Raw genomic sequence first — 26,390 nt, 5'->3', positions numbered from 1 at the left:
AGCAGAGGAGGCGCGAGCGACTCCTGATGTGGTGACGGGTATGTATTTTCCCTTCATCTCCTTATTATTATTGATTGATTATTGCTTATGATTATATGTTTTTTATAGGGTCGTTCTCTGTGAACGACATTTCTGCTATGGTATTATTTGATTCGGGGGCCACCCGATCGTTTGTATCGCTAGCGCTTAGCAAGAGATTTAGTAAAGCTCCAGGGGAGCTGGATTGTCCACTAGAGGTTGAGATAGCAGATGACAGGACCGTAAGGGTCGCCAGAGTGCATAGAGGGTGTTCTCTTCAGTTGTTTGACGAGCAGTTTTCGGTGGACCTGGTTCCTATTCCCCTGCGAGGGAATAGGGTTATAGTAGGCATGGATTGGCTGAGTCCCAATGGGGCAGTGATTGATTGTGAGCTGCAACTAGTGAGGGTTCGTACTCCCAGTGGGGGAGAGTTAGTGATTCAGGGCGAGAGGCCACAGCGTGGACCAACCTTTTGTTCTGCCGCGAGAGCGAGACGCTATTTTCAGCAAGGTTGCGCTGGTTATGTAGCTTATGTCTTGGATGCCCGGGGAGAAGGGCAAGACGACATTTGATGATGTTCCGGTTGTGCGAGACTTCCAGGATGTATTTCCTGAGGATTTACCGGGAATACCTCCTGAGAGGCAAGTCGAGTTTAGGATCGACCTGATTCCTGGTGCGGCTTCGATAGCCAAGGCACCGTACCGTCTAGCTCCCCCTGAGATGCAGGAGTTGTCTACGCAGCTGCAGGAGCTGCTAGACAAGGGTTTCATTCGGCCAAGCAGTTCGCCTTGGGGAGCGCCGATCCTGTTTGTGAGGAAGAAGGATGGGTCACACCGTATGTGTATAGATTACCGGGAGTTGAATAAGGTAACGGTGAAGAACCGTTACCCACTCCCGAGGATAGATGATTTGTTTGACCAGCTTCAGGGAGCGTCTTGGTTCTCCAAGATCGATCTACGCTCCGGATATCATCAGATGCGGGTTAGGGATGAGGATGTGTAGAAGACTGCTTTCAGGACTATGTATGGTCATTATGAGTTTGTGGTGATGCCATTTGGGCTCACCAATGCTCCAGCCGCGTTCATGGATCTCATGAATCGCGTGTGTAGACCGATGCTGGATCGGTTAGTGATAGTATTCATAGATGATATCTTGGTGTATTCCAAGACGCAGGAGCAGCACGAGGAGCACCTGAGGGAGGTGCTGGAAGTTTTGAGGAGGGAGAGACTTTTTGCAAAGTTCTCCAAGTGCGAGTTCTGGTTGCGCGAGGTGCAGTTCCTTGGTCACCTCGTCAACCAGAAGGGTATTTTGGTGGATCCGGCAAAGATAGAGGCCGTGATGCAGTGGGAGGTCCCGAAGTCTCCATCCGAGATTCGGAGCTTCCTAGGGTTGGCAGGGTATTACCGGAGATTCATTCAGGATTTCTCCAAGATAGCAGTGCCGCTCACCCGACTGACCAAGAAGTCGGTGGTATTTCGTTGGGGGCCTGAGCAGCAGGCAGCGTTCGAGACCCTCAGGCAGAGATTGTGCGAGGCTCCGATCCTTACCTTGCCAGAGGAGATAGAGGACTTTGTAGTCTACTGTGATGCCTTAATCATAGGTATGGGAGCAGTGTTGATGCAGCGAGGCCATGTGATAGCTTACGCCTCGAGGCAGTTGAAGCCTCACGAGGCTAACTATCCTACCCATGATTTAGAGCTGGGGGCGGTTGTGTTTGCCCTCAAGATTTGGGACATTATCTTTATGGGGTCCGTTGTACTATCTACACGGATCACAAGAGTTTGAGGTATCTTATGGATCAGCCGAGTCTGAACATGAGGCAGAGGAGGTGGTTGGATGTGATGAAAGATTATGACTGTGAGATCCTTTACCATCCAGGGAAGGCCAACGTGGTGGCCGACGCCCTAAGCCGCAAGGTGTCGGCAGCCCCTATCAGAGATTTGTATTTGAGGATGACAGTGATTACTCCGTTGTTGGAACGGATTAGGGAGGCTCAGGTTGAGGGCCTCAAGGAGGAGAGGCAAAAGTGTGAGAGGATAGTGGGCCGAGTAGCTTCGTTTGATTATGACAGTCGAGGATTGCTGACACTTCATGGGAGAGTGCGGGTACCGTACTGGGGTGGGGTACGGCAGGTGTTGATGGACAAGGCCCATAAGTCACGATTTTCTATCCACCCAGGGGCGAAGAAGATGTATAGAGATCTTCGACCCGATTATTGGTGGCCCTACATGAAGCGGGATGTCGCTTGAGAGATGCCTGACCTGTAGGAAGGTCAAGGCGGAGCACCAGAGGCCTCACGGCAAGATGCAGCCGTTAGACATTCCCGTGTGGAAATGGGAGGACATTACCATGGATTTTATCACCAAGCTTCCCAGGACCGCACGAGGGGTAGATTCGATATGGGTAGTGGTGGATCGGTTGACAAAGAGTGCTCATTTTATCCCGATCCAGGAGAGCATATCGGCAGAAAAGTTAGCCGATATCTATGTGCGTGAGGTAGTGGCACGTCATGGAGTGCCGGTATCGGTGGTGTCAGACCGAGACATCCATTTCACATCCAGATTCTGGAAGCGGTTTCACGACGAGATGGGTACTCGTCTCCATTTCAGCACCGCTTTCCACCCTCAGACGGACGGGCAGAGCGAGAGGACGATTCAGACTCTCGAGGACATGCTCAGGGCATGTGTTCTAGACTTCGGTGGCAGTTGGGATACGTATCTTCCATTAGCGGAATTTTCGTATAACAACAGTTATCATGCGAGCATTGATCGACCTCCCTTTGAGATGCTTTATGGGAGGAAGTGTAGGAGCCCGATTTGTTGGGGCGAGGTCGGTCAGTGGGTCGTTGGGAGCACAGAGGTGGTGCTCAAGACGACCGAGTTGATTCAGCAGGTCCGTAGTAGACTGCAGACTGCGCAGAGTCGGCAGAAGAGCTACGCCGACAGGAGGCGTTCAGACTTGGAGTTCCGGGTGGGCGATATGGTCCTATTGAAGGTCTCACCCTGTAAGGGTGTCATCAGGTTTCGGAAGAGGGGCAAGTTGGGTCCCAGATTCATTGGTCCTTTCAGGGTTTTGGCCCGAGTGGGTCGGGTTGCTTATCGGTTGGATCTTCCAGTAGAGCTTAGCCAGATACACAACACTTTCCATGTGTCTCAGTTGAGGAAGTGTTTGGTGGATGAGTCAGCAGTGGTTCCCTTAGAAGATATTCAGGTTGATAGCAGCCTGAATTATATTGAGAGGTCGGTCGCGATTTTGGACCGGAAGACAAAGACCTTGAGGAACAAGGCAATTCAGTTAGTGAAGGTGCAGTGGCAGCACCGGAAGGGGTCTGAGTGGACGTGGGAGGCTGAGGAAGAAATGAGAGAGCACTACCCGGAGTTATTTGCAGATTCAGCCGTAGCAGACTTCGAGGACGAAGTCTGAGATAAGTGGGGGAGAATTGTAACGCCCCATTCCTGGTATGTTGCTTCCGTGGCATTTATTTAGAAGTTTTCGAGAGGGACTCGACGAGTCTATGGCCCGACTCGTAGAGTAGGGACGAGATTTCGAGCACGTGTTAGTCGGCGACTCGGCGAGTCCATATTTGGGACTCGGCGAGTCTGCTGCCAGGTAGAAACCCTAAATCCCCGGGTTTGCACTCTATTTAAACCACCTTATCCTTATGAGCCCCAAACTCGTTCCCTTCACCCTCAGAGCATCATTTAGCAAACCCTAATCATTCCCTTGAGTAATTGAGCATTTCTTGTGTGAATCTTGAAGTTTTGAAGAGAAGATGGAGGCTAGATCCAAAGGAGAAGAAGAAGATCCAAGGTCTTGCACCCATTTCAGAGTTTATTGAGGTATCAGCCGATTCCCTTCTGTTTCTATGATTTATTTCTCTTTCACAAGCATACTTAGCCTCTTTTAGCCATTTCTTAGCTTGTTCTTAGTAGAGAGATCACATTAGATTGATTAGCCTTCGGATCTAGCCATGCTTCAGTTCCAAAATCGTAGATCTATCACCTTTATAGAGCCATTTTGCATGATAGCCCTAGATCTACTCTTCTAAGTGCCTTTTTAGCCTTTATATCCTTTTTCATGCGTATGTACACGTAAAGTTGGAAACTTTACGTGGTAAATCAGCCTTAGAAACTCATATCTATAATTTGTATGCGGTGGTTTTGATCAGAATCGAGTTTTTAGGATCTGCATGCATGTGACTCGGCGAGTCAGGTCGCGAGTCCCCGATCTTTACCCTTTGAGTGATTCCGAGTGGAGGCCAGTGAGCAGTAGGATGGACTCAGTAAGTCGGAGGTTAGACTCAGTAATGGAGGGACTCGACGAGTTGTTCATACAACTCGGCGAGTCCAATACAATCTTCTTAGATCAAAGAACAACTCGTCGAGTTGTTCATATGACTCGACGAGTCGGATGCAGATTGCCTGAGCTTTTGAATCAAGAGGGTACTCGTCGAGTCGATGCCATGCTCGACGAGTAGCCACGAGTAGGGTTGAGAAGTGAGACTAGGGACTCGGCGAGTTGGCGCCCCAACTCGGCGAGTTAGGTCAACTGTAGGTTGACTTTGACCGGGAGAGTTGACTTTGACCAGGGGTAAAAGAGTCATTTACCCAATGCAATGATTAGCATCTGATTGAGTGTGTTTATGGATTTGTAGCCGGGGAGATACCGGAGCTGCAGCAGTTAGCTTCCAGAGCCATACACACAGCAGCCAGTTCGCGAGGTGAGTTTCCTTCCAGTAGGAACGGGTCTAAGGCCACAACGCCGGCCCGTTCAGTCAGCAGTAGTTTCTGGACTTCGGTTCAATGCAGTAGTTAGTATGTTTGGCGCCTCCGTGGCTCAGACAGGATTTATGTGTTTATGCTAGTTGATATGTTATGCTATGTTGTGTTCAGTTAGTCCGGTCTTCGGTCCGATGCAGGGGACGGGGTCCCAGTCAGTTTCGGACTTCGGTCCGATGCAGGGGGCGGGGTCCCAGTCAGTTTCGGACTTCGGTCCGATGTAGGGGACGGGGTCCCAGTCAGTTTCGGACTTCGGTCTGATGCAAGGGACGGGGTCCCAGATAGTTAGTCCGGACTTCGGTCCGATGCAGGGGACGGGGTCCTAGTCAGTGGGCAAGGCCCAGTATGTGTTTTATATGTATTATATGGTATGTGGTAGTTTGGGGGAGCTCACTAAGCTTCGTGCTTACAGTTTCAGTTTTGGTTTCAGGTACTTCCGCAAGCAAAGGGAAGAGCTCGGGATGATGGCATCGCACACACCACAGCTTCAGTTTTTGTCCTGGGAGTTGATTCAGTTTCTTGATATGTTTGGATATAGTTGAGATACAGTTCTTCTCACAGTATTCTATTATGGTTTTCGAAATACGCAACGTATGGTTTTATTATGCGATACTCAGTTTCATGATTTTTGTTATAATAAAAGTTGAAATTTTTGGGTCGTATTTTTGGGTTGTTTCAATATACCTCTCTGGGTGTAACAAGGGTTTTTAAAAGAAAACTGCTTTTATCAACACGAGTATGGTAGATACTTGCAAACCTCAGTTTAAAATGGATAATCAACCATCAACCTTTAGGGAAAATATAGGATTTTCCCGGGATAAACCGGCTATTCAAAACGGATTGTTTTACAACCAACGGATATTCATATTCATTCCACGACACATTGGATTGTACATGTTATGTACGAACATGGAAGTCATGGAATGAATGGGTTTTTCAAACATGCTTTTCATAAGAAAATATAGGATTTTCTTGAGGAACACTTTTCAAAAGGATTCAAAGAACACTTTTCCACCAAAACTAAATGCTTATGAACTCACCAGCTTTATGTTGATATTCTTTCAAAACTGCTTGTAATCTCAGGGAATTAGTAGACAGGTATTTCTAGGAGTTCGGAGAAGTCGAAGCGTTAGAGTCGCACCTTTCAATTTTACTTTTGATAAGAACAAAACTATGTATTAAACAATGTAAAACTTTTTCACATATGTATTCAATGTCTGGTTGTGTTTACTATGCTTGCTATGATACAATTGTTGTGATACTACGCATGACGTCAGCCGCCCCCGAACGTTTCCGCCATTCCGGTTTGGGGGTGTGACACGTTGATTGTTGCGCCTTTGCTGTATCTCGACATCTCCCCCTCACCATATCTAGCCATCGCCGACTTGTTATTCTTGTCTTGCCATCGCCAATTGCCATAAAAATCAACGAAGACCATGTCTTCTTTGAAATAGATGTTCAAGCCAAAGAGTAATATGAACACACTTTCTCTCATCCTCTTGGTGTAAATATTCAGAAGGTAAACATACAAATTGGCTATGCTTTCTCTCGTATAGGTAAAGGTAATATTACTGTGATGATGTCATAAACTTTATGATATAGCTATATTTGTTATTTGATATTAATTTATTTACAATAATTTTATTACATTTCTTATTTACTAATGTTGATCTATGAAATTAGTTTGATTTCTTCATATCCACCTATTTACATAATTTTATTACATATCTTATTTACTAATTTTATTACATTTTTAAATGTTTACTAATTAGTTTGTTATAAAATTTATCACCATGGAGATGACATACATGCCATTGGTTAGTAGATTTCTTCATATCCACCTATTTACATAATTTTACATAAATAAATATTGCTATTTGTTAGTAGAAATATATTTTGATGAATAATATTACAATATGATCCACATGTGCTTATGTCTGGTAAATGGAAGCCAGAGGGAGCAGATGTTGTTCTTGATGATAATGTATCAGTTAATGCTAATGTAGTTGAATCATTTCCTAAGATGAATCATTTTTAAAACTATGAATCATGTTCTCAAAAGATTTAATTACATGGATCATCCATAAATGGTAAATAATATACAATGTATGGTGATTGGATATAAATATTGCCAATTGTTAGGCTTTAACCTTCTCATGAATGGCAGTTTAGGCATGTTTAACCATTTTTATTTTCAATTTTTTTTATTCATGATTTTTTTTTATATATTTTAAGTAAAACAAACTTCATGATACTCTACATCAAATCCAAATTCTGATAGATTAACATATTGGCTGAGTATAAGAATTAGCAATGTAATTTTATTTGTTTTGTCTAAAAGTTGGATGGCGCAAATAGCAATATGCTTTCTTTTTTTATCTAACAATGGTTTATATATATATATATATATATATATATATATATATATATATATATATATATATATATATATATATATATATATATATATATTTCTTATCTAACCACTTTTCAAAAATAAAATATTTAGATTTTTTAATTACATTTTTGAGCGACTAACGCATATTTGAAAGTACGTTGCTATTTCTTGTGACACGATTATAACAATGTACTCTGGAAGTATAATGGTTTTATAAAAAAACAACTGAATAAAATTTAAATCTATTTAGAGTAAATACAACTTTGGTTCTTATTAGGGGTGAGCATAGTGCGGTTTGGTGCGGTTTTTGGACTAAAACCGAACCGAAAACCGAAATTGCGGTTTTTATATCTATAAAACCGATAGGTGCGGTTTTTGTCTTGGTTCGGTTTTGCGGTTTCTTATGCGGTTTCGGTTTTTTTTTGCGGTTTCGGTTATTAACCGCAATATAAAAATGGTGTGGTTTTATTTGGTTTGGTGCGGTTATTTTTATGTCCAACCTCAATTTCATTTTCAACTTTTTGACTTTCCTTTATTTCCTTTATTAAGATTTTATTAAGATTTGAGTTTCTTATATGAGCTTTCTTTATTACCTTTATTTAGCTTTTGATTTCTTTTTTCAACTACAGTATGTTTTTTTTTTTCAAATAAATGGGGAGTAGCATCGACTAATATTTTTTATCAATAAGTTCCATTTAATTTTTTTCAACTAGCAATTTCAAATCTTCAACAACAAGGTAAATAAATTAGATATATAAACACACGATCTATTCCAACCACAATTTAAAACTAATCAATTCATTTTAATTCCTAACCATTAAGCCATCAACATCTTAGTTTAAACTTCATGTAACAAAACATTCATCAAAGTTAAAACTTCATCAAAAGCATAAACAAGTTTTTATCATCACCAACAAAACATATATAAAATAAACCGCCATTACTAATCTCTTTGATCTTTGGAAGAATTTTTTGTTTTCAGTCTGCATAAATAAACAGAAATATTAGATTATTAGTATATACACCACCATTAATCATAATTATAACATGAAATCAAAACATATGGAAAAAACCTTACCCATTTATAAACCCGCCATCTTCTCATTGAATTCATCAATGTCTTTACTCTTCATAGAACAACCAAGCTCAAGATCTACCAATGAACACCTTATCCAATCTTGTGCACAAATTAAAGTTTCTGCGGTGTCGAGGTTAAGTGAACTCCTATACTTATCAATAACTCTGCCACCTGTACTAAATGCGGACTCCGATGCAACAGTTGAGATCGGCGTAGCCAAAACATGTCTAGCTACGGTAGACAGTATAGGGAATTTTATTGAATTCACTTTCCACCATCCCAAAAGATCAAACTTGTCCCTTTTTTCCCTTCCATCCGCTAGATAAATCTCCACCTCACTCTTAATATCTTGACCACCATGATCAAATTTGTCAAATTCTAGCTCTAAGTCAATATCCATCTCACCAAAGCTACTTGAACTTTCACCAAAAATATTATCATTTATGTTTTGTACATTCATTTTTTCCGATTTGCTCTTGTAATGGTTAAACAAATCTTCAAGAGTCTTGGTCACCAATCCCACTATGTCTTTGCTTTTCTGACTACCTTTACCATAGATCAATTCAATGCAATAAGTAACGTATGCAAGCTTGTTGTGTGGATCCAAAACAACCGCAACATAAAGTAGATAATTCATATTATTTACTTTGTCCCAATATTTGTCATACTTTTTTTTCATCGATATCGCCATCTTCTTCTTTTGTTCAACTTGACTCAAGGTCATCTTAGTGATGGTAGCTTGCATTTTCACAAGCTCAGAAAAAAATATATTTGCAGTTACATACTTCGAACCAGATATCTTAGTTGTAACATCAAAAAATATTTTCAAGTACTCGATCAAATTCCTATTTTAAATGCCAATATTAATATGCAAGTACTAAAATAACAAATACAAAGTAATCACTAAAAAAATTAAACATACCTAGCTGTCTCCCAATCAACATCACTTGGAGCACCAACTACTTTAGTCTTTCTTTTCTGTTTTCTTGTGCTCCCGTTCACTTCATCCGCCTCAGTGCGAAAATAAGCCCCGTAAGAAGGGTCTATCGTATAAAGCCTATTAAGAAAAGAAAAGAGGCACTCAATGTTAGTTAAAAGAAAAAATAATATAAATATAAAACAATTAAAACTACCTTTCAAACGCATTCTCATAAAGTACAGCTGTATCCAACATTAAATATGTTGAATTTCATCTTGTGTCTACATCAAGAGAGGGATTTTGTTTCGATTTTACTTCAACACGAGCAACACAGTCTTCAAAACTTTTATATCGAGCCGGTGATGATCGTACATACGTCACTGCATTTCGAATTCTAGTAACAGAATCGAATTGCTCTTCCAAGCCATCTCTAACAACAAGATTGATGATATGTGCACAACATCATAGGTGCAGATATTTACAATCTAATATATCATTCGGTCCCTTCAACATTCTTTTCAATTATCTTATAGCCCCGTCATTTGAAGACGTATTATCCACCATGACAGTAAACACAGTTTCAATCCCCCACTTTTGTATGCACTTTTAAACCAAACTCCCAATGGTTTCACTCTTATGATTCTCTATAGGGCAAAAGTTCAGAATTTTTTTTTGTAAAACCCATGCATCGTCAATCCAATGTGCTATAAGACACATATAATTCACGTTCTGAACAGATGACCATGTGTCGGTAGTTAGGCACACTGTTTGACCTTTCAACATCTCTTTTACTTTCTTTGCTTCTTGTTCATAAATCTCTACACAATCTCGAGCGACGGTCCATCTAGATGTCATTTTAAACTCTGGATTTAATTCCCACACAAACTCCTTAAAACCCTCATCATCAACAATGCTAAACGGTCGATTGTCTTTAATGCACATTTTGACAAGGGCTAATCTACACTTCTCTTGGCTAAAGGAATGCTTAGCCAAAGACCCACCCGCGTCGGTACCTTTTGGCTTAAAACTTAATTTTGTTTGTTTCTTTAAATCTTCTTTTTTGCTTTCATAAAGGGGGCTGAGCCTACAAGAATTAACTAGATGACTGAGTAATGAGGATGTACCATTCTCTCTAGCGCCACAAGCTAAAACCTTTTTACAATATTTGCATTTTGATTTTTTAGCGCCTTTAACATATGGAAAATGCTCCCAAACAATGGACCGCAACTTAGATTTTGGATTCTTTTCTTTTTAAATACCACCTTCACCCGGGACTTCAACTCCGTTGTCTTGTTGATCATTAACATCAATTACACCTTCTTTAGTAGCCATGCTAAAACACATAGTATATTAGTAATCAATCAGGTGAAAACATCACAGATTCATAGATTCACACTATCAATGATTCACAAATTCACACTATCAAAGATTCACAGATTCACTCATTCACACTATTATAGATTCAAAACAAAAGCAGGAAACATTTGCAACAAGTCAACAACTACTCAGCTAAGGATATGATAATACAAATGCTATATCTGATATCTAGTGCATCAGTTGGGTTTCACAGTGTTTTGGAGTAAGCATCCAAAAAAAACTTAGAATCAACTTTTCAGATGATTCAAAAGCTTAAACAGAAAAATCAAGGGTATAAGAGATTTTATTATTATGAGTCGATGCATAGCATAATCAAGTTAAGATGAGTCAAAAACGAATAAATCAAAGCTATTCCTCTTTTCTCAATTCATATGATAAATGTTCTAACAGACGGTTGGAACCTGGAACAATCATATCACACTTTTGATAGTTAATATATGAATTCGATTGCAGTTTACCTGAGACGAAACGGAAAATTACTTCAAGCTTCAGGTCTCCAGAATCGAGTATTGTCTTCCAATTCCAGTCGTCGGAGCAGATGCTCGATAGTTGATTCTCGGTGGGTGCTTGAGGCTTTAGTGGTTCATCCGTTTAACCTTAAGAGGGGTGATGTTGGACGGAGGCTAGGGCTGTAGGGCACATAATCGATAAAGTTTGAGTGATGAAGTACTCTGCATGCACGAGCTTTTTTTGGGCAATAATAAATGTATTTTAATTAAAAAATAATTATATATATATATATATATATATATATATATATATATATATATATATATATATATATATATATATATATATATATATATATATATATATATATATATATTCAAATAATAATAATATTTTAATATTGCGGTGCGGTTCGGTTATTGCAGTTTTATGAAAATATAAAACCGCACCGCGCCGAAAATTTGCGGTTTTTTGGAATTTTAAAACCGCAACATCGGTTATATGTTCGGTTTCGGTTTTTTGGTGTCGGTTTTTCAGTTATTTTGCGGTTTTTCGGTTTGCGGTTCGGTTTTTGCTCACCCCTAGTTCTTATGGTTGTCGCTGTTTTGCAGTTTTTTGGTCCATGTTTTGAAATTTTGACATGGTTGGTCTTCATGGTTGCCAACTCTTGTAAGATTAGTCCCGATCCATGTGAATATCTATTTGTTTTTTAAATAATGTCATTTGTATCCATATTTTAAGCAGGATTTTTTTTAATAGATTAGTCCCCATCCATGTAAATATTATGGACATGTTCATTATTTTTTTTATGTTGTGTGTAACCATAAAAGTTCTTATGAACACAAAGTTCTTATGAACACTAATAACCACCAAAATATCATATTGCCCTCCCTTTCTTTTGTTTCCTATAATATTTCATTTTTTTTATTTATGTCAATTTGACCATATTTCCATCTTTTGTTTCACAAAATATTCCATATTTTATTTATGTCTTTTTTTTTTAAACCGCAACATGGTTCGTAACTTTTTAGCTAATTAAAGGAAATATTGTTTAGTATAACAAATTCTAAAAAAAATCTATTTATTTATAGAGGAAATAATTAGAGCATTTCTGTCAATTATTTTTAAACCGCGAAAGTTTTAAAAAAAATATTTATTATAACATCTTACTTTCATTTTGTTTTCAGTTAGGCAAATTAAATGATATAATGACATGCTGCCAATTTCTTATTTTTGAATGGTTGGTTAGTGATTATTCATTTTTTTCTTCGGATATAATCTTTTTCATTTCTACCGATTTTTTTTATCATTTAGTGATTATTCTTTTTTTATTTGTTTATTTATTTATCATGATTTAGACTTGACTATTATTTAAGTTTTTTGAATAAACAACTTTTTTTGAAATTGCTACCAACTTCCTATTAACTATTTCATGCATGAGGTTCCTTTGCAAAGTTCTTGATTCAAAATGATTTCAAAACCGAATATCAATAATAAGATACTATCATTTGCAAAGTTTCTTTAATGGCTAAATACCAAAAATAGCATTATACATTCAATCTTTCCTCTACTCTAAAGCAATTACTAATTACATTAATAGTTTACTGTTTTTTTAATGACTAGGTGGAAATAGAAATGTAAATTTTTTCCCTTATTGTCCCATCTTTGTAGATGATATATCGAAGAGAAATTATTATTTATGGAATCGGGTATGATTATCTATGTTATTATTGATACATTCTTCAATTCATAATAATGTATATGGTTATGGATAAGATAGAAATCACAATTTGGAAGACACGTAGTGTAAAAAAAAATTAATGTTTTTTCTATTGGGTACATGGGTTTAAAACACGAGTGACACTACTAATATAGATTTATTTGGAATTTTTTTTAGTGTCACCCCTACGAAAATGTTCTGCGTCCGCCAGTGATTACATGTTTGGAAGACACCTCCTTTCCTAGCTCGAGATTTTCTCAAGACAACACAAGCTATATAGTATTTGCAAACAAGAACTAATTGTCTGTAGATATTAATTTCTGAAAAAAAAAAAAAAAAAAAACTGTTCACCCCTGACGCTTGGCGCGGGTAAACGACTCGTGTGTGTATATATATATATATATATATATATATATATATATATATATATATATATATATATATATATATATATATGGAAAAGTTCAATAGAGAACCATAATTATGGGTTCTTCAAGAAACCAATTTTTTTCTTTAATTTCTAGAGCTTATTCTTTATCGAAAAAATAATCTAAAAATATCTAAATTCATATATTAACATTGTGAATGTGAAAAATATTTTTCGGATTCACCGTGTGAATCCGGATTCACGTTGTGAATTTTCGAAGATTCACATTGTGAATTTGACGTAAAAAAAATCGAATTTTATATCATTGGAAAAAGGATAAAAAGTCATGAAATTCTATATTTTCAGTTTTTTTTTTTAATAAAAAATAAGTTCTAAAAGTTGAAAAAAAAATTGGTTCCTTGGTTAATTATGGTTCTCTATTGAACCTCACCCTATATATATATATATATATATATATATATATATATATATATATATATATATATATATATATATATATATATATATATATATATATATATATATATATATATATATATATATATATATATATATAGGGAGAGGATCAAATGAGAACACCTAAAAGGTTGAGAACGCGAGAACAATTATAGACCAATAATTCCATAAGGGTGTAAAAGAAATTTTACAATGTAATTAAATATGGATAATTAGTTAATTCCTACAATCATGGGATGCTATCTAATTAATTGATTTTTTTTTACCTAAATACTAAAAATGAATTTAATCTATTTTTAATCAATAAGATTATTAAAAAAACGTTTTTACCATGATCAAAAAATGTTTTTTATTTTTTATTTTTTATTTTTTTACCAGTATATTAAAAAGGTTGATGAATTAAGCATTTCACTGAATATGTGTACTCATACAAAAATAAAAACATATTTGTAGTCATGTACGAAGCCGTTGTAATCGTCAATGAATAGATGAATTAAGTTATAATAATAAATGAATATAACACACTTTATAGAGAAAAATTACAATACAACTATAATCATAAATAAATCAAAACATATTGGATATATATCTGGATCATCTATTCATAAATAATAACACAAAAAGTTACAATGTAATACATATCTATTTTTCTATAATCACATTTGAATACAACATAAACAAAAATTATAAAAAAAAATAATTAATTACTATTATACAATCATAAATGAATAAGACGAGATCTTTTCTGCTTTGTATTGTTTGGTTGTATATTAGCACTCCAACATTCTGTTTGTAGAAGCATCTCGATTTCCTTTACACACTGTGAAATAAAGAAATAAATACAATTAACTATCAACTAAATTAAAAAGATTTAGAAAAACACATATGCCATCAAATTATATATGAAAAGACATAAACAAAATATAAAATGCATATGAAATCCTATAATTATAATTAAATTCATAAATGAATATGTATCATTAATAACAAATAAATACACTTCTAATCATAATGGATACCACTCTAATCATAAATGAATACCATAGCTGCAGATGAGGCATGGGGTCTTTCAAAATACTTCTGAAATCCAATGTCATATGATTTTTTGACAAGCATGTGAAGTTCATCTTTATGGCAATATCTTTTGCAGATTCAAGGTTAACTATTAAATGTTTAGCTTTTACAGAGGGATACCATTTGACATCATCACTAATTTTAGCAAGAAGACAAAGCTGAACAATGTTTGCAAAGGAAAAACGCACCAAAAATTTGAAAAGATCATAGAAATTCATGCCTGCATGAAAAAAAAGACTTTGTAACTTAACTTATATAAGAATGCATGATTTTTTTTATTGGCTAATCACTAAAATAACTTCCTACATGTATTAGCTGCAATATTTCGTTGACAAAGTCCTTCAAAATCATCACAAATGTCATTGATATCTTCAATATACTCTGTAGCTTCTTTGTAATCTCTCAAAAGATGATCCCACTAAAAGTACAATAATAAGTGAATGATAAAAACAAATGTTCATAAATTGTTTTTGGTTTATTTGATTGTTACTTACCACCCAAGAAATGTTATATGCATTGAACCAATTGTGGTTTATTGATATTGTATCTTCCTGTAACAAATATATTAAGCACAAATATATAAAAAAATCTATCACATACCACAAATATATGTGTATTTGTAACATACCAGATTATAAACTTGATGATGCCATCCATTAGGAACAAAAATTATTTCATAGAAATCAATTGGTACTAGCTTTATGGAAATTCTACTGATGCCCTTGCTTTATGGAAATCGAATAGAATAAAAAGATGTTATTATAGAGATTAATTGGTACTAGAACTCGATGAAAGCCCAGGTTGATAGAAATCAATTGTGATTTTGATAATGCTTGCAAGTATATAAAGAGGGTAAAATCGGAATTATAGAGTTCCGATTCCTTCTCAATACGTGATTAATTTCCTTTCATACCAAGTAGCCCTTGCTTTATGAAAACCCTAATTTCAGAAAAATAATGATGATTAAGAGGAACAACGATGGTGATAGAATGTCGACAAAATCACCTGAAAAGGGTCAATCTTTTGAAGATTGATCTGGAGGCGAAAAAGGTTGACCATGGTTTCGACGGATGTGAATGATGACGTCTTGGGTGGTGGTGGTTGTTCGGAGACACGGTGGTGGTTGTTCGGAGTCACTACACATAAACTCCATGGGTTGGCGAGTTGTGATGGTCAGATTATGGCTGCGAGACTGTGAAAATTGATGGTGCGATGGAAGGAGTTTGAGAGAAGAATATACCATGGTGTGCAAGAGGCAATTTATTGATAAAACCCTAGATATATAGAAAGAGAGATGAATAACAATATGGAGAATTAGAAAGGAAATACGGGAGTAAGTGAGAAATTATAGGAATGGGCAAAAGATGTAATTACCATCATACCCTTATCACCTTTTTAAAAGTTACACTTTAATACTAACAATTTCAGAATTTACATAAATGGTCCATTTGATATTAGCCTTAGATTTCAATATTTAGATGCTCTAGATCTATTCTCGCGTTCTCAACCTTTTAGGTGTTCTCATTTGATCCTACTCCTATATATATATATATATATATATATATATATATATATATATATATATATATATATATATATATATATATATAAGAGAGAGAGAGAGAGAAAGAGAGAGAGATTCTTGTAACAATAAGAATGGGAATTGAAGCACTTTCTATGTTTCTGTTGCAATCGATGAATGAAGAATAGAAAAGAAAAAAACATATCACTTTTTTTTTCTTTTCATTAATCAAACCCAACCCCTCATTCTTTCTCTTTGATAAACGAAGAACATATCACTTTCTTCTCTTTCTCTTAATTGAACCCGGCCCCCATCTTCCAATCGATGCTCTACAAAAAACGAAAGAGTCGCCGGTATAAGGTAGAAGGATATAAAACAAGAGGAAGTATTGTTGCCGGAAAAAGGTGGACGTTAGGACCAAGATTGAGGGCGTTAACGACTGTCTATAATGATAGAAATGAGAGAAGGAATTAGATATAATTATGGAGATGTAGTTACCTGATAAATTAGCAGTCAAAATACTTGTCAGTTTTAATCATCAATTAGCAGCCAAAATAGCTATGAATTTTAAACCACTGCAAGAAATATAAATTCATTGCTCGGTATATGTTTAAGCTTTGAATTAATTCAACTTTGTTGACACACATTTTGATTTTACTTGAAATGATGGTAGAAATCAAGGTTTAAGTTTGGACATTAAGAAAAGAATACTACTCAATCATAATTAGTATATTGATAATATATAAGAACATTCACAATGTATAGTTTAACGTGAAAGTTAAATGAGATGACATGTCTAATTAACATTCAATAAATTAAACTTTAAAATTATGGTATGTCATATTCACATTCAATGGATATAAAGTATAGTGGTCATTAAACTCTTTAATGAGAAAATGAAACATTTTCACTATTAAATATATATTTCATTGAACTCTATTGAGTTCACTGCATTTGAGTTCAGTGCATTATAGAAAATTAATATAAAGTTGTATAATGAAGAAAAATGATAATGTATTAATCCATTAAACTCTAGTGATACCCTAATTAGCTTACTACTTTTATACTTCCTTCGTTCCAATATTATTGTCCACAGACAAAAAACACAAATATCAAGAAAAACATTAATTATCACTAACTTTATATAATAAAATGACAGTTTTGTCTTTACTTTGCATTTAATGTTTCATTAAATTTTAGTTTGTTAAGTAATAACAAGGGAGTATTTTGGTAAAAATGTTATTTATTTTTAGAAGTCGACTATTATTTTAGGACAAACCAAAAAAGAAAGATATACTATAATTTTGGGAAAGAATGAGTATTAAAAGCAACACGGGTTCAATGGTTCATTTTATATGCATAATGTTTCCAGAAAATGACCGCGCGTAAACATCGTTATCATTACATAGATTCACTTCAACGCTATTTTGTGTTATAAATTTTGTTTTGTGATTAGTGTCATAGTTTTCGTAGACTTCTTTTATATATTTTCCGTTTTAGGATTAACTTTTGCTAAAGTGTTCGTCGGGAACAAAATTATATATATATATATATATATATATATATATATATATATATATATATATATATATATATATATATATATATATATATATATATATATATATATATATATATATATATATATATATATATATATATATATATATATATATATATATATATATATATATATATAGAAGTAGGTTCAATGGAAAATGAACAATTAGGACAATATATGCTGGAACCAATGATCAAGTGACACATATCTATTTCTTTTTTCATAAGCAATGTATTATGGAAGTTATTTATGTAGTTATTTAAAAAGTGATGTGTTGTCACACTTTCATTGGTTCTAACATGTGTTGCCCTAATTGTTTATTTTCCATATAACCCTTCCATATATATATATATATATATATATATATATATATATATATATATATATATATATATATATATATATATATATATATGTATATATATATATATATATATATATATATATATATATATACCCTAATAAATGAAAATGTTATTGCCACTTATCATTCTTTTATTTATTTGGCCACATGTCATTTTGTCATAATTTTGAAATATATTTATTTTCCACTTGTCAATTACTTCATTATTCATTTCTACTATATCATTAATTTAGTTTCCATAAATTAAATGTACAATAATAACTATTAATTTTAAATTTCAAATTTCAGTTTCAATTTCAATTAAATTTAGACTTTAAACATTTGTATTTAACATTTTATAATAATAAATTGTTTAGTATACGGGTCTAACAATTAAATACATAATTTTAATTAATTTATTTTTTGCATGTTTTTTTTTTCATTATTTTCACTTATTTCATATTTCAAATTCAAATAAACTTTTCATTTAATCGCTCCTGATTAACATTATGTTTTAATTAACCCGTATAATATACGGGTTTCACAACTAATATATATATATATATATATATATATATATATATATATATTAAAATTGGTAAACTAAATTTTTTAGCATTTTTGTTTTTTGCTTTGTGTACATATAGCGTGCGACTGTTTTTCCTGCGTCTCTTTTACTCTCTCACACACATACAGCACCTTAATAGAATATTTAGATTGAGATTAACCATGGTGGGAAAACCAAAACTTATAATATAACAAGTACACTGCATATAACACATGACTATATATGGAAAACACAAGTGTCCCATATTTATTTTAATAAATACTTTATGATATTTGTTTGTAAAGCTTCCCAACCAACGTCTTAGGATGAACTTAATTTACTGGACCCTGCAACAACCACAAAAGAAAATATAAAAACAGGTTTGATTTATTATATAGTTTGATAATATTCTAACTAATAATTAAATACTAATGTCCTTTTGATAATAAGAATCTGAAAAACTTTTGAACCAAAATTAAAATTTTCAACTTTTTTTATGATAATATTGTTGATGAGAGAAAGTGTATATTTGATTTCGATTATTACAAAAAAAGACACTTATGGTTATGGAACGATATCTATGTTAAATTTTATGCTTACTAAACAGAAAAGAAGAAGAAGAAGAATGCCATGCATGTTGAAATATCTAGTCGATGAGACGTAATATCTAGTTTGACACGGAAGAATGATCTCTATATCTATTTTGAGACGGAAGGGTAATGCTTAAAAAAGTGTATAAATTAGACATACTTGGTGCAATCAGTGGAGGGGCTGAGCTTGTATGGAATGTTAACCCCACACTTTCCTGGAAGGCTGATGGCGTAGTTAGTTTTGATGCCGGGGTATGATGCATAAGCATTCTTCAGGCAAACACAGGCAGCTTTCCGGTCGGGGGTTGTTTGTGCAGCAGCATTCAGACTCTTAACACCATTGCAACATGGTACTGGCACTGCACCACCGTTCCTCAGGTAAGCCAGGCATGGCAACATCTTGGTCACCACCACACCGCAGGTAATAGCGGCCTCTGCATAGGGTGCAGACACCACCATGCAAGCCACCACAGAACACAAGAGCTTCATTATCATCCCTGCCATTAATGTTGCGTACTGTACTTAACTCGAAAAAGAAACTCTAATACGAGAGGTGGTTATTTATGTCTATGGATTTGATGTAAGAAAATGTTATCGAGGATACCAATATATATAGGGTATTCTATGGATGTTGATGGATTCATAATTAATTAAAGGCCGTAAAATTTTGAAGTATATATATGTATATATATCTTCGATATATATAAACGATGTTTTATAACACAACGAAAAACAAATGTCTTTGTGCAATTGATTCAAATGTTTGAGACTATGATCTCACGATAATTTCAAGATATTTAAGTCTCATAGATTTTTATTTTTTGGAAAATTGCAAAGAAAGTATGGAAAAGGTTTTATCCTCTGTTGTATATCTTTATTCACTGAACATACAACCATTTAATATACATTGGATATAGTCGTTATATCAATATACCATTGCAGTTTGTAACATCGACATGTGAATATTAAGAATTGAATGCAATTATAAGGACAAATTAATAAAGTCTTTTTGTAGACTAAAACTAATATTTAGATCACAGGAGAATATTTATCGTAGCTTTTCCAAGACATGAAAGGAATCGTATGTATTATGTATATTATATTGTTGCAGGCCCTGTTCCACACAACTAAAACAGAGCAGAAAATGGAGAGGATTAGAGAGATCAAAGTACAAGACGAGATGGAGCAATTTTCTGGGTTTTCTCACTGCTTCAAAAACAAAGACGTTACAATGCATTCTCTTATGAAATGAAACCGAGTATCTATGTGCTTGCTACGTCCATGGAAAACCGGATGCTTGACTAATTCCAGTGTTGACTTGTTGTCGATGAGTATTGTTACTGGACCCAACTTTTCACCTGTAATTTCTTGAACAAGTCTTCGGACCCATATGCCTTGGCATGTTGCCAAGTTTACAGCCATGAATTCCGCCTCGCATGACGAGAGTGCAACACACTGTTGCTTCTGAGAGTTCCATGTCACCAGATTTTTGTTCAAGTAAAATACCATGCCACCTGTGCTTCGCCTGTCATTCACGTCTCTTGCATGATTGTTGTCAGAGTATGCTACTATTTGCATTTTTTCTTTGCTTCGTGTGTATACCAGACCAAGGTTGAGAGTTCCTTTTATATACCTTAGTATTCTTTTCACAGCATGATTGTGTTGTTCGGTGGGTCTCTCGAGGAACCGACTTACAACTCCAACAGCATACGAGATGTCTGGCCGTGTGTGGCACAGATATCTTAGCCCACCCACTATGCTTCGGTATTCAGTAGCATCCACCGGTTTTCCACTTTCATCCTTGGTGAGTTCGAGATTGTGCTCCATTGGGGTCTCTGTAGGATTGCATTCCAGCATACCGGTCTTTTCTAGTAGTTTCTTTGCATAACCTGTTTGTTTCAAGGTTATTCCATGCTCCTTTTGTGAGACTTCAATACCCAAATAATATGTCAGCAACCCCATATCACTCATTTCAAACTCTTGATTCATTTCCTTCTTAAACAAATCAATTTCCTTCTTGCTTGTTCCAGTAACAATAAGGTCATCAACGTAGGTGCCTACAATCAATAGGCTGCTGTTGGTTTTCCTAATGTATACTACATACTCATGGGCGCATCTTACGAACCCAATTAGCTTCAAATGTTTATCAAGGCGTGCATTCCATGCCCGGGGGGCTTGACGAAGACCATACAAGGCTTTAGACAGCTTGTACACCAATCCAGATTTGTTTTTCTGCACGAATCCCTCAGGCTGTGTTACATATACCTCTTCCTCCAACTTGCCGTGTAAAAATGCTGATTTCACGTCCAGGTGATGAACGTGCCAGCCATTAATCCCTGCTAAAGCCAGAAGTATTCTCACCGTTTACAACCGAGCCACAAGAGCGAATACATCTTCAAAGTCGATCCCTTGCTTCTGAACGTAACCTTTGGCCACTAACCTGGCCATATGTTTCAGCACATTACCATCGGGATCTCGTTTCAGCTTATATACCCATTTGAGACCGATGGGTCTTCGGCCAGGTGGCAGTCTGACTAGCTCCCATGTTTTATTTCTTTCGATTGCAGACAACTCAACTTCCATCGCCTTTACCCATTACTTTTCTTTACTAGCTTGACTGTACGACTCCGGTTCTTCATTGTCAAGTGCAAACATCAGTTCATCTTCCTGTCTGTAGATATCTGATAGTCGTCGATATCTTTTTGGAGCCCCGCCTCCGGTTGATTCAGATGATGTAGTGTTCGAATCGGTTGAACTGATGGGTGTGATAGGGTTTTCTTCTAATGATGGTGATGGGCTATTGTGGGGTGTTTCTTGGGCTAACTCAAATGAATCAAAAAATTCCTCACCCTGGGCCTGCTGAGTTGGGCTATCTTGGGGATTGTTGTCGTAGGTCACTTCTCTTGAGTTATTGTTGTTATCGACATTAAAAGGTATTGGATTTTCTTCTTGGCTTACAACCTCATCTCCATAACCTTCTATCACAAACCGGATGCCAAGACTATCTTTGAACTTAACTGAGTTATTCCAAGACCATTCTCTATCTTCCTCGAAACATACATCTCGACTTACACATATTTTTCCGGTATCGGGGTCAAGCAAACGATAAGCTTTGCTCCCAAGTTCCGTTCCCAAATACAACAATGGCCTGCTTCTGTCTTCAAGTTTCCTCATATGCCCTTTTACAACTTTTGTGTGAGCTGTGCAACTAAATACCCGTAAGTGCTCCAGATTGGGTTTTCTTCCAGCCCATGCTTCATATGGCGTCTTCTCTTTCAAGGCTTTGGTTGTCACACGGTTGAATACATAGACCGCGTGCCTCACGGCTTCACCCCATAAGGTTTCAGGTACTTTCATGTGTTTCAGCATTGTTCTTGCCATTTCAACCACCGTCCTGTTTCTTCTCTCTACCACCCCGTTCTGTTGCGGGGAGAACGGTGCTGTGAGGTGTCTCTTTAGACCAGTTGCCTCACAATAAGTGGTAAAGTCTTTAGACGTGAACTCACCACCACGATCAGTTCTGAATGTTTTTATTCTTTCACCTGTTTCATTCTCGACTAGGGCCCGAAATTTCTTGAAGATATCAAAGGTTTCATCCTTTGTCTTCATCAGGTATATCCACATCACACGACTAAAGTCGTTGACAAGAAGTAGAAAATACCTATTCCCTGATGGCGTTGCAGGTGTGATGGGGCTACAAAGATCTCCGTGAACCAGCTCGAGTTTCTTGCTTGCTTTGTACGAGGCTTGCAGGGGGTATGGCGTCCGTGTTTGTTTTCCAGCTAAGCACCATTCGCACGGACGAGATGGATTGATTATTCGAGGCAACCCATGGACCACACCATTCTCTGACATTAGTTTAAGAGCATTGAAGTTTACATGCCCTAGCCTCCCATGCCATAACCAATCTTGCTCCTTTCCTTCTCCTAACAAGCATGCTGCTTTTACCTCTTCCAATGCAATCTTGTACAACCTGTTTACTGATCTCTTTACTTTCATTAGTAATCTACCAGTATGATCATGGATCCATAAGAATGACCCAAGCATCACTATTCTATCACTGGTTTCTGCCAGTTGACCCAAGCTTATGATATTGTTGCATAAGCTTGGGATGTAGTATACTTCGCTCAGCAACCTTTGTTCTCCATTCTTGCATTGGAAGAGAATCGAACCTTTTCCTTCGATTCTCACTTTTGAGCTATCTCCAAAACGAACATACCCTTTTATTGTCTTGTTTATCTCACGGAACTTCTCTTCTTCTCCTGTCATATGGTTACTGGCCCCATTATCCAGGTACCATATCTTGGATTTTGTAGCTTCATAGCCATTTGTTTTCAGTTTTGGAGTCACCCGCTTTTCATTCAAATACACCTCTTCATGCACTTCACCCTTACTGTATGCATCTAATAATAGGGCAGGTTCTTGATCATCAAATCCCTGCATCAAATTGGCTTCCTGAAACCTTTCCTTTCGTGGGTTCTTGCACTCTGCTGCATAATGGCCTTGTTCTTGACAGTTGTAACACACCACTATGCTTTTGTCTCGACTTTTTGTGTTCCGTCCTCCATCACGACTCGACTGTGAACCACCACCACGGTGACCCCCACGGTTTGAGTTACCTCTCCCCCAGCCTCCCCCACGACCGCGTGAACCGGGATTGTGTTGCCTGGAGTCCCGCTGTGATGATTTTTGGCCTTCATCCTTTTTCTTCTTTGTTTTGTCAAGCCACTCCTGATGTGTCAGGAGTAACTTTCCTTCATTGGAGTTGCTTTGGCCTCGTATTCTTTCCTCGTGTGCCGTTAGTCTCCCTATGACTTCTTCAACTGTCATAGTTTCTAGATCAGCAAATTGCTCTATGGTGGATGCGATTTGCACTAACTTGTTAGGTACTGCCCGAAGCAACTTCTTGACCACATATGCCTCTCCTATTGTCTCTCCTAAGGCACGAACATTGCTAACTATGTTCGTGACTTTGGCAGCAAACTCGTCTACTGTTTCTGACTCCTTCATGCTCATCATTTCAAGTTCAGTCTTCAACGTCTGAACCCTAGCCGTCTTCACCCGATCAGCCCCTAGATACATCGTTTTCAGAGTTTCCCATGCCTCCTTCGCTGTCTGCTTCTCTGCTAACGATAGGAGCATATCTTCTGGAATGCCTTGGTAGATAGCCGCCATTGCCATCTTATCTTTTCGTACTTCAACGACTGTATTGGCTGTTCTTGGTTCTACTGCCTCCCAAACACCTTGGGCCTGCATGAAAACTTTCATTTTGATTGCCCAAGCAGCATAATTACTTCTCGATAGCATGGGGTAGTGTAAAGTGATAGAGCCATCTTTATCATTGTTGTTTCCCATCATCTCAATCACTCGTGGTTGATACTTGGGCATATACCAGATTTTGCTCTGATACCAAGTATTGTTGCAGGCCCTGTTCCACACAACTAAAACAGAGCAGAAAATGGAGAGAATTAGAGAGATCAAAGTACAAGACGAGATGGAGCAATTTTCTGGGTTTTCTCACTGCTTCAAAAACAAAGACGATACAATCTACTTATCCTATCAATAAGCTAGAAATATGGAACCACTAAACCACTTAATTGCTAGTTCCTAAAGAAAAGGGAAAATGACCAACATGGCCTTTGACAGCTTCCTATGTGAATACTGGAAATAGACATAAATGAAAAACAAACATAAATGGTCCCCAAACTTTCTGGATTATACCAACATATTAATCAACAAGATGTACATAGTTTAAATATAAGAAGCTGGAGAGAATATCTTCTCACTCTTAGGAACAGACTTGGACTATATCTAGATTCTATGAACTCTTCTATTTCACACATTTTACAAAGGTCATTTAAAAACAATGTTATCTAATGTTATTATCCCCAGGCAAGCTCAAGGTTTGGACTGACTTATAACTTGTAATGAAGAAAACAAAGACGATCTTTGGCTAGCGGTTTTGTGAATATGACTGCATATTGATCAACTGTGGAAACATAACAAATATTCAAATTTCCTGCCTCGACTTGTTCATGAATAAAATGAAAATCTAATGCAATATATTTTGACTGTGTGCTAATCACTGGATTTTTGCTCATGAAGATGGCTCCAATAGTTGTTTTCGAGAAGTTCAATTGATAAGATTAGGCCCATAAAACTTACAAATCTATATTGAGATCTACTATCATCTAGCTTTATCAGAATTCCATTCTGCATCGGAGTAGGCATGTAATGCTTTTACAGTGGTAGGTTTGAAGTTAGACAATGATTTATTGTGCCCTTTAAGTATCGTAGAATTCTTTTTACAGCCAGCCAATGTCTGATGGTAGGAGCATACATGAATTGGCAAACAACAATTTACCGAATAAGTGATGTCAGGTTTTGTAATAGTAGCATATTGTAAGGAGCCAACGACTTGTCTCTATAACGTGGGATCTTCAAACGTGTCACAATCTTTGTGAAGACAATTGTATAGATCAACAAGGGTAGACATAGGAGCTACCATGAACATGTTGATTCGATTAATGAAATCTTGAATATAAGCTTTTTAAGATAGCGTAAGGCCTGTTGCATGGCAATGAACCTGAAGCCCAAGAAAAAAACTGCAAATCTCCAACTCTTTCAACGAGAATATATGATATAAATCAGTGATAAACTTTTGAAGAACACCATCATTTGTACTTGTGACAATCTAAGTAGTTAATATCTGCGATTTCTAGGTGGGGTATCGGTTATCGGTACATTTCAAAATAGCGGTGTCAAATATCGGTCCAAAATATCGGACCGCAAATATCGGTGATATTTGCCGATATTTAACCGATATTTCAGGCGATTTCTAGGTGGGATATCGGTTAATTAATTTTACTTGCTTTTTTTAGTGTTAAGTCATGGTCTAAAGTCTTATGGACTTAACTTAACTGAACCTGTTATTATGTTAAGTAGTTAATTGTTAGTTTTATGTCATAGACTCATGTTTTAAGTATTAACCGATCTTATTGTTATGTTAATTGTTACATATTTAAGTGCTAACGTGCTAGTTTCTATAGGTTTGATCATGTTGATGTGTTAAGTACATAATTCTTAAATGATGCTGATGATATTAGAGTTGATGTGAATGATCTAGATAAAATAATTTGATGTCTTGGTTGATGTGGACTCGGAGGAAGAT

The 26,390-nt window shown here is 36.2% G+C and overlaps 2 protein-coding genes across 2 annotated transcripts; both read right to left on the bottom strand.

Moving 5' to 3' along the window:
- Positions 1 to 18,782: 18,782 nt before the first annotated feature.
- On the bottom strand, positions 18,783 to 19,798 carry LOC111898286 (non-specific lipid-transfer protein Lac s 1-like). The gene is made up of 2 exons (XM_023894206.3): positions 19,380 to 19,798; positions 18,783 to 18,976 (listed from the first exon to the last, which is right to left on the bottom strand). The coding sequence occupies exons 1-2, from the start codon at positions 19,721 to 19,723 to the stop codon at positions 18,967 to 18,969; spliced, it is 354 nt and encodes a 117-aa protein (XP_023749974.1). The 5' UTR covers positions 19,724 to 19,798; the 3' UTR covers positions 18,783 to 18,966.
- A 624-nt stretch (positions 19,799 to 20,422) lies between these two features.
- On the bottom strand, positions 20,423 to 21,802 carry LOC128128931 (uncharacterized mitochondrial protein AtMg00810-like). The gene is made up of 2 exons (XM_052767672.1): positions 21,660 to 21,802; positions 20,423 to 21,575 (listed from the first exon to the last, which is right to left on the bottom strand). The coding sequence occupies exons 1-2, from the start codon at positions 21,800 to 21,802 to the stop codon at positions 20,423 to 20,425; spliced, it is 1,296 nt and encodes a 431-aa protein (XP_052623632.1).
- Between the last annotated feature and the right edge of the window lie 4,588 nt (positions 21,803 to 26,390).

Source organism: Lactuca sativa, chromosome 9, assembly GCF_002870075.4.
Source record: "Lactuca sativa cultivar Salinas chromosome 9, Lsat_Salinas_v11, whole genome shotgun sequence".
NCBI classification, from domain to species: Eukaryota; Viridiplantae; Streptophyta; class Magnoliopsida; order Asterales; family Asteraceae; genus Lactuca; species Lactuca sativa.
This window is presented reverse-complemented; position numbering and strand designations above follow the sequence as displayed.

Excerpts from the sequence above, each read along its gene's own strand:
- LOC128128931 (XM_052767672.1), bottom strand. The coding sequence starts at position 21,802 with ATGGAAGTTGAGTTGTCTGCAATCGAAAGAAATAAAACATGGGAGCTA. Across the intron at positions 21,576-21,659 it reads GTGCTGAAACATATGGCCAG|AATACTTCTGGCTTTAGCAG; the intron begins GTTAGTGGCCAA and ends GTAAACGGTGAG.
- LOC111898286 (XM_023894206.3), bottom strand. The coding sequence starts at position 19,723 with ATGGCAGGGATGATAATGAAGCTCTTGTGTTCTGTGGTGGCTTGCATG.